This window comes from Dichomitus squalens (assembly GCF_000275845.1).
Source record: "Dichomitus squalens LYAD-421 SS1 unplaced genomic scaffold DICSQscaffold_4, whole genome shotgun sequence".
NCBI lineage: Eukaryota > Fungi > Basidiomycota > Agaricomycetes > Polyporales > Polyporaceae > Dichomitus > Dichomitus squalens.
Window position 1 is genome coordinate 26,248 of NW_006766886.1, and position 9,105 is coordinate 35,352.

At 57.2% G+C, this 9,105-nt stretch overlaps 2 protein-coding genes across 2 annotated transcripts in view; one reads left to right on the top strand and one right to left on the bottom strand.

Annotated features, from left to right (window-relative positions):
• The window catches only part of DICSQDRAFT_152763 (uncharacterized protein), a 10,652-nt gene extending 6,987 nt beyond the window's left edge, over window positions 1-3,665 (bottom strand). Inside the window, exons 1-5 of the mRNA XM_007362201.1 lie at window positions 3,023-3,665; window positions 2,298-2,909; window positions 1,408-2,052; window positions 754-1,348; window positions 444-691 (exon numbers count right to left, since the gene is read on the bottom strand). Of these exons, the coding sequence (XP_007362263.1) occupies window positions 444-691; window positions 754-1,348; window positions 1,408-2,052; window positions 2,298-2,909; window positions 3,023-3,289 (2,367 nt within the window). The 5' untranslated portion in view covers window positions 3,290-3,665. The remainder of the gene's footprint in view (window positions 1-443; window positions 692-753; window positions 1,349-1,407; window positions 2,053-2,297; window positions 2,910-3,022) is intronic.
• Window positions 3,666-4,663: 998 nt separating this feature from the next.
• DICSQDRAFT_79920 (uncharacterized protein) lies at window positions 4,664-6,664 on the top strand. Its single transcript, XM_007362202.1, has 3 exons — window positions 4,664-4,923; window positions 4,974-5,102; window positions 5,554-6,664. Exons 1-3 carry the CDS (start codon window positions 4,739-4,741, stop codon window positions 6,365-6,367), a joined length of 1,128 nt encoding a protein of 375 aa, XP_007362264.1. The 5' UTR covers window positions 4,664-4,738; the 3' UTR covers window positions 6,368-6,664.
• Window positions 6,665-9,105: the final 2,441 nt, after the last annotated feature.

Sequence of the window (9,105 nt, forward strand, 5' to 3'; positions counted from 1 at the left end):
GCCGCATGCTACGTCCCGTGATCGCCATGCCCTTGCCTTTTCTTTCTCGCCCTTTGTTCTCTCTTTGTCATCTTCACTGCCTCGCTCTCGCGCCTTGTCCTTGGTTGCTAAGCAGCCCCTCTAGTATATAAGAACCCCCTTAGGCGCTCCCTAGTCCCCATCTCGACCTCTTGGTCATTGGGACTAGGTGAGTGACCATAGCGTTGTACTTCCCTTCGAGTGCTAATGTATAACTTGGTCATTGGGACTAGTCTGTCGCTGTCTGCGTGAAGACTAGCTTTCGTAGGTCTCGTGCCTTCGTGCCGACCTCCGCTCTGCCCTCGTCGAGTTTTCTGTCACGTTTATCCCTCTCCCTCTCTCTTTCCCCTTTTCAGCTCCTTGCCGCTCGCCTACGGGGTCGTCGCCGAACGTCGACCCGAGTCTACGCGCCTAGTCGCCGCGACAATAAGCGGGTGACCAGGGTTGAGATCCTTGCGCTCCCAGCGCCAGCGGAATGAGGGAAGCATGTCGAGAGCCATCCAGACGTCCTCGATAGCGATTTGGGGCGGGATACGATCGCAGCGCGACATGTGACCGTAGAGAATTACCATAGCCGCGATATGCAGTGGGATGGGAGACACGAAGAAAGCGATGTCGGGGAACCTGATGAGCTGATTGTGCACAACGATGATGTTGTGCGACGTAACGATGGCTGCAGGACGAATGTCACTGTCAGTTTGAGTTCGTCATGGCACCTCCCGACAGCCGACTCACCATCAACGAGCGCACGGTGCCTCTGGGCGTAATCGAGCTCTTTCGAGCTGAACAGAGCGCGAAGCAGCAGGATCTTCGTGATACCAATCTTCAGCAGCGTCAAACCTTCGTCCTCCGTGATATCCGCCACGAGCTTCGTGCGCCTCTCGACAGACCAGTCCTCGGTCCCGCTGAAGAACCACTTGTAGTGGTCAGGCAGCTGCTTGCGGAAGACAATCATGCTCCGGATTATCCTGTTCGCGTGGCGCATGATAGAGTCCGCCGTCTGCCTTGTAGGCGCATACAGCGAATTGATGATATCCGCCTGTATCTCCGCAATCGGTGCATTCAGGACGAAGTGCTCCGAGATCTCCGTACCCTTGCCACGTGTTGGGCGGGGAGTGTTAGAGTCACTCGGCGCAATAGCAAGCGGGCGACCAAGCTGAATGGACGTTCCACGGTCATGCACGAGGACGATACTCCAAAGCCGGATCCGGAGCTGGCACTCGTCCTCCGAGAACACGTTGTCTTGAGCTGTCGGATCGTGATGCAAACCCAGCTCGATCGCGAGCCGAACCAGGCTTCCGACCAAACGCCACAGGGTACGTCCCTGTCGCTGTCAGGGGGTCAGGACATGCTACCCCAGTGAACCGTAGCGCTGCGTCAATGACTCACCTCGGTGTACAAGTACCAGTGCAGCAGAATCAGCGCCTGCAAGCTACTCACTGTGACCCTCAGATCAGGCTTGACCATGAGCGCGAACCGGAAGAACTCTTCGTGCTCTGGCCAGTCGGGCGGCATGAGGGACTTCATGGTCGGCCCGACGGACGCGGAAGGTTGCCCGCTGTTCTCGTGCTTGCTCACGCGGTGATTGAGTTCGCTGAGCGTGCCCAGCGCAAACACCAGGTACGCGCTGCAGATGAAGCCGGGGTCGTGCGGGATCGGCTGCCCCTCGTACAGCTGGTTGAGTGTCTGCTCGAAGTCGTGGCGCAGGAGGACGGGACGATGGAAGTTGAGCCGCGAGAAGTACGCTTCGAGGATGATGCCGACGGTTTCGCGCGACTTGGGCAGCCAGACAGGAACGGTAGACGCGGCAGCTGCGTCCTGTGCCGGACTCGAAGGTGTAACGGAGACGCTGTTTCGACGCATGGTGACGGAGATCCACTTGTTCGAGTCGCGAGGCATGGAGGGGTCTCCTAGTTCGCGGTCTCGACCGGAAATCAAGGCGCTCGAACCAACGGCCAAGTCTTCCCTGTCTTGCGGCGGGATAGTCACGTCTTGCATGATGGCGCTTGCCACTCCGAATGTCTTCGCGAGGGCCTATACAATTGCAAGTCAGCTGAAGTGTTCCGGGGATGCTCGCCGTCACGGCCTTGACGCGATAGTAGTTTAGGACCCGCCCTTCTGCATGACTAGCGCACACTAGAACACGCGGTATTTCCGGCAACCCACAGACGAAGATAAGGATGTGTACGCATGCCAGGAGGGGTAGTGGTCAAGCCACATAACCATCGTGATATGCGACAAAGCGGCAAGCCCGAGCGGAGCAATTCAACAGTACTCACCTGCGTGTTCGACATGTCCTGAGATAGCGGGTCTTGGCCACGGATCTCATGGGGAGAAGATGGGCGCGGTGGCAAGTTAGGATGGTGCGCGTGCCCAAGCGGGTGGAACGGCGAGACCATGCCGCGAGGGTCGTAACCTGGAGGAGGTGGGGGGCCACCTTGCATAGGCATATGATGCGGAGGAGGATAAGGTGGATAGTGCATCGGCATCGGTCCATGGTAAGCTGGAGGCATCATGGGCTGCCCAGGAGGTGGTGGTACAGGATAAGGGTAGCCTCTGGGGGGCGATCCGCCCATGGGAGGACCTTCGGTGCGGAGAGGGAATCCACGGCTTGCGCCGGACTGGGGCGAATTGGGCGCAAATTGAAAAGTTGCCGAGACCGCATTGTCGCTGGTGTCGATCTCGATGCCCTCGCGGGCAAGGACGGTGTCAAGGTCGTTGAGGTCGAAGTTTGGGTAGTGCCGCCTGAGAAGCGCTTCGCACTGGAGGAGTTGGCGCTCGATGCGCTCGGTGTGCCCACGGGGGGTAAGGGTCTGGCGATGGCGGTCTTCCTGGTGGCAGGGCGTGCCTGCCGTCGCGCAGGCGGTGCAACGAGGATGCTTGGAGTCGCACTGTGCGGGGACGGATGGACGATGAGGTAGGGGAGGAGGAGGGGTCCCGGATGTTAGCGGACTCGGGAGGTCAGACGGGGAATTTGCCGTCGGTGTCGCCCGACGGGACTTGCCTTGATTTTCTTGCTCCTGCATCGTGCGCACGCTTCATGCGAACGCCTCAATCGTCGCGGCTCGGCAGGCTGCTGCGACTCGCCGCCATTCTGGTCGACTTTTCTCCGCTTTCTCGACGCCGACTGCGGCACTTGCGGGGGCGGCTGAGGATGCTGCTGCTGCTGAGGAGTCGGCGGTGGTTGCTGATTGGGATCGATCTGGAGCGCGGTCTGGAGAGAGGAGTGGGCAAGATTCAGGTCCGCATGGGGCGGCAAGAGGTGTGTCATGGCTGAAGATGGTGGCCGTCGGGGACGACGAGGGGGAGATTATCAACGATGTTGTCAGCGCCCGCTCTCCTTGTAAGACGCGCCTTCCAGCGTCTCACATGCCCGCTATAGAGTCCGCGGAGTTTCTCCCGCCTCCCGCGTCCACCCCCACCGCTCATCGCTGCTCGTGGCAGCGCCGACGACCATATCTGCCTTGCTTTGTTCCAGATTCGATAATAGCCGAGCGGCTCGACGACGCTGTCCATAGTAGTACATGCTCGCGTTTTGCCAGCAACGGCTGGATTTGCTTTGTCTCCATTGCTACGCACTGCCGACAGCCTCTGCGTACTGCCATTCATCACATCTGTCCTCGTTCATTCTTCCTCTCCATTCCAGGACAATCATATTTGCATTGAGATGTCTATTTCTCCGAAGTCGCTCAGTGTGCTTTCTTGGCTTCTCAACGCATATTTACATGCGTTCAAATGCACCTTCAGAAGTCCTCGAGCGCACCCCCCTGTAGATTCAGTGTAGATGTTAACGATGCTTTGCGAGTCCTGCGACAATGACTACGTTACCGTTTGGGCAGGACGGACTTTTGACGACACGAAGCGAGAAGCACCGTCATCGTATATCATACAGCTAGCAGAGTGCAAGGGTTGGCCGAGATAGCGTAGTGCGGTACTAGCAGCCTTCACGTGAGCATAACGCACGACGGCCTACACATCCGCACACAGGCGCAGACATGTCGGTTGGCTCGATATGCCCACATGCGCGTTATCCTGGGAGGTGTGCTTGGGAGCAAACACAAAAAAGGCCGATATCTGCCTTCCTGAACGAGTCGCAGCGGGCGTACGGTGCTTCTCGATATGCAGAAGTACAGACAACATCCGCACTCTAGCAGCCACGTTTGTCGGACTTGTGCTCATGGGGAAGGAGATCGGAACGTTCTTGAAGGTAGGGACCCTCTTGGTTCGAGTATACGCATTGCTGGCTTGCGTCGCCCTGCAGCAGTTCCGGCTCAACGAGCTCGGCCGTTACAGGCGATACATTTGAATGTCATAACGCTGAGTTCACAAGGAGGACTATTAGATTGTAAGGCCCACGGCGCATCGAACGGATGGGCGAGAGAGGATAGCCAGTACTGTACTTTGGCAAGGAGTTAGCACGACTTGAGCCCATTAGCAAGAAAGACGGTGACGTCGGTGGTACATAAGCTGGATGAGGAAACCCCACGTGCATGGGCTAGCGCTACGGATGCCGCCACTCCGAGTCCGAGTCCGAGTCCGAGTCCTGGCTCGCAGCTGGACCCTCCTCTTCCGCTGCCCCATCTCTTTCTTCGTCTCCCCCAGCAGCATGCCGTCCTCATCCCCGCCTGCAGACACCCGCACTCCCTTCACAGATTACGTCCCCATCGTTCCCGACGGCCGCTCCGCCTACTCGCTCGCAACGGTCTACGACGCCCCTTACATGGACTCTCGCACCTCTCTCCTCTCCAACTCCTCCGACGCCAACTATGGCACAGCTCCTCCCCCCTCTCAGCCGTCCTCCAGGAGGCTCCTGTGGAATGCCACTCTCAAGATGGCCACCATTTTCATCCTGAGCACTGCCTTCCTTGGTGGAACACTGTGGCTTGCGTTGCCGACGCTTGAAGAGTGCGTACTGTCCAAATCCGGCATAACCCGCCATCTAACCGTCCGCACAGGCAAGATAGGCCCATGCTCAAGATTCCCAAGAGCTTTGCCGAGTTGCAGGCTCTCAACCTTCTCCTCAAGAAGTACCGGGACATCTACCCATATCGCATCGTGGTCTGCTATGTGACCGCTTACCTATTGTGCGTCTTTTCGTTTCCTATATCGCCCTAGAAATCTGGGAAGATCCTCTCGCTGCTCCATATTGCGTCTCCCCATGCTCAGGACGAGGGCCCGTCTGTGTGGTGCTCGTGTTTTTCTCTGAACTTCAAAAGATGAACTTTGTCGTGACTCCGTGATATTGCTGACTACTGCACGGTTCCGTCCGGCCACCGCAAGTGACACGCCGACCGTCGGGAATGATAGGCTGCATGTTCCTGGAGATAGCAGTAGTACTTGCAGCAGTTCTAGGGGGGAGCGTCGTACACACCAGCGTTCCACGTCGCTGGTCTTCTACTCGGCGCTTCTCTACGCCTGCCACCGCAGCTTGTCCTGAGATGAAGTAGCCCGATGCTTTTTAATGTCTTCACACCCTGCCTCATTCAATTGACATGGTTTTCGTACGGAAGACGATAGCTCACATTTTTCTTGCAGCCTCCAGGCGTTCTCATTACCAGGATCGATGTACCTCTCCATCCTGGGCGGAGCTGTTTGGGGTGTGCCTCGCGCGCTCCCTCTCGCATGCGCATGTGTTGCTACTGGCGCAACGCTCTGCTACGCCATCAGTGCGGCGCTCGGTCCTGCACTCCTTACAATGCCTCGATGGAAGGCGAAGCTCGACGTCTGGGGAGACAAGCTCCGCGCACACAAGGACGACATTATCTCGTTCCTCATCGTCCTCCGCATCGCCCCACTCCCACCTCACTGGGTAGTGAACGTCATCTGCCCGCACGTCGGCATCGGCGTCGTTCCGTTCTGGATCAGCACATTCCTGGGCATATTCGGTGTCACCGTCATCCATACGACGATTGGTGGCAGCCTCGACGACATGACTTCTGCCGACGACTTCCACCTCATCTCCTGGAGGAATTTCTTGGGGCTCTCCGCAGTCGTCGTCGGCGTCATGATTCCCGTCGGCCTTCGCTACTACTTCAAGCGCGATATCCAAGCTGTTGCCGACGTCGAGGCGGAGGCGGAGGCTGCAGAGGAGGAAGAAGCCAGGGGTGATAGGATACTCGCGCAGGGCCCGCCCATCCGCTCAGATCTGGGCAAGGTCAAGGCGCAACAACCCCTCATCGTCATTTCGGACGACGAGAGTGACTTGCTCGGCTCAGACACCGAGAGTGACGAGGATATCATTCTCGAGGCGGGCCCCGCTCTCATCATCAAGCAGGACGCGAAGCCCTCGTCATCATCGTCAGCGGCCCCTCAACCAAACGACTCCAACTCGCGAGCAGATCTCTTGTAGTGCCCCCTTCCCTTGTGTCCTAGCTCTCCTGTCCCCCGACACGACCTCACGCCCTTAGCGGTCATGAACCCGTTTTTATCGAGCGCTGTAGACCACCCATCCCACCATCTCCCTGTGTATTGTATGCCAAATCGGTCTGGATGTACCTGTCCATTGCTCCACACCCCGACACCACCACCTACGTGTTTCCGTAGATTTGCAAGTTCACGCTTCTCTTCTTGCCGGTCACCCGTCTCTATCCTCACCCCCGATCCACCCCGTACTTCCATCCTGTCGTTCTACGTCCCTCCTTTTGCCCGACTACATCTCCCGTGCTCCGCTTTGGAATTCCTCTTTGCATCATGACGCCCGTCTTGGTCCTGTTGTCAGGTGCTCGAGGGCGCGTCGGACATTCCGCTCGTTGACCGTTGCTCGTCCATTCGGGTCGCTCTGCTCCTTTCTCGCGCGCCAATATATGCGTCGTCTTGAGAGTAACAGCGCACAGCTCTTTGGATTCATATTTTATACGCACGTGTATAACTAGGTAATAAGTGTCGTCGGGTCTGTACAAATATCATGGTGCTCGTCCATACTCGCCTCCTCTGCCCTCCGCTTTTACTCGTCTTCAGCCTGGCGCGGTACCCTCCTGCCAAGATCAGGATGATACTCTCAATCCCTCGCCGGCGTCATGCGTTACCGTTCGTAAGTTCTACCCCATCCGGTTTCCTTCCGCTGGCGCTTCCTCTACTCCCGCTCCTTCGCCGACTCACGCCGACTCACCTTCATCTCCGCCGTTTGCGATAGGTCACGGGAGCCAAGGGATCTGACCTCAGCGGGCATTCAAAGACGGTGAAGGTCATCCCTGTTCAGCCACGGCGCACCTCCGAGCCCTACCTCTGCTGAAGCACGGACTCCGCGGTACAGGCCGGTCCGTCCTCGGGAGGTGTACCGTGTGGGGCTCCAGTGTACAGTGCTGGTGCTACTACGGCCGCTTCGGCAGGTAGCTACGTCTTCAAGCTTCATTCGCCGCTCCTTCCTTCCCCAACTTTGCTCGGGGACGTCAGAGGGGCCCTGAAGCCTTGGAGGTGTCGTCTCTTCTTCCTGAGTACGGCATCCCGCGCAGCCTCGGCCTCGGCGGAAGCCTTCATAGTAGGTGGACGTATTGCGCTGCGAATGCCTATGCATCCCGGCCGTGCGACCGACCATACACGGAAGTTACCTGTTCCCAGGAATGCAAGCGCCCCGTAAACCTACAGCACTATTCATATGCATTTACTCTCTAGCCGCCAGTGGCCGGACTCTAATTAGGAGTACCCGCGATCGTCATCGACCGTCTGGTAAGTAACCTTGTGCAGCCGCTCGACGGCGTCTCCTAGGCCTGTCAGACGCAGAGACTCAATACCCGTTGCGACATCGCCGATCCGGAAGTGGAGAGGACAGGGGGCTTCCATGATTGCGGCGGCGGGACGATTCGCGCCGCAGGAGGTTAGATCTACATAATCGACGGCGTGGCACGATATGTATATATCTCGTGTTCAGCCGGCTCGCTGGGTAACGCCGCTATCTTGGGTTCAAGACTCGCAGCTCGACTGTGCTTCCTGTTATACGAGGGCAGGGGTTCGGGAAGTGACGGCGAGAAACGAGATGCGTTTTCGTACGGATGCATCTAGCAGGTAGCATGGCAGTCACAACTGTAGCACCGTGTTGACTCGTTGAGAGTCGAGCGGGATTTACATAAGCACAGGTCCAGACTCGTAACCGCATAGGAACGTCGTAGGGCAGGAAGGTTATGACCTGCAGAACTGCCAGTGCAGCGCCGGCAACGTCAACAACAATAATTATACTGTCGCCATGGCCCGATCCAGCCCGTACAAGCTGTCGAGGTACCGCTCATGTTGCAGTATTAAGAAGATCTGCGCCTAGCTGCGGTTTGTGGTTCGCGTCGCGAAGAGCATCGCCGGTGTCGTTGCGGTTAGTTCAGACGAGACGCCGAAGTCAGCCACACTCGAACAGCGCCACAAGGCTAACTAACGCAGTAGCGCGCATGAACATATCGTCCACCGAGCAAAGTACTGATAGCATGAATTTTGAGCACTAACAGTGGCGCTTCTGTCGAAGTGAATCCCCCTAGTCAAATGATGTCGACGACCCACAAATCTTTGGATACCGCCGGCGCAGCAGAGAGCATATATATCGCATTGGTTGTCTCGGCACGGCAATTTGATTGATATCCGTGCACGGTGCCTCCCGAGAGGCTGGGGGCACTGCATGATGTATACGATGCTCGCGGTCGCGAAATATTATTCATGCCTGTGCCCCGCTGAGTTAGTCTTTCAGAGCTGTGCATATTGTACGCGTCGGGACGTGACCGAGCACAGCAGCATGCGACGTTCCGAGGTCGATCGGGAGGCCCAGTGTAACGGATCGTTCATTACCTTATCTTATCTACATAGTTAATCTACATCTTGTATCTAAATCTGGATCGTCATGGTGATCGGCGCTGATCCATCTGGATCCGCGCGACGTGGCGAAGGCTTCTCAGCCTTTCACCACGTCCACCATAGTATACGCCCTCTCAATCTAGAGATTGGTTCAGTGTACTTTGGACTTGTGTGAATCAGGCGACACCCGTATCATTACACTTTTTTACACTTCATACCACGAATACGTGGGTTTCTAGATTGTATTGTGTGTTAGGCACCTACCATGACGGAACCCTCGACATCACACGCGACACACCGTGAGACCGCGAGCTCGAC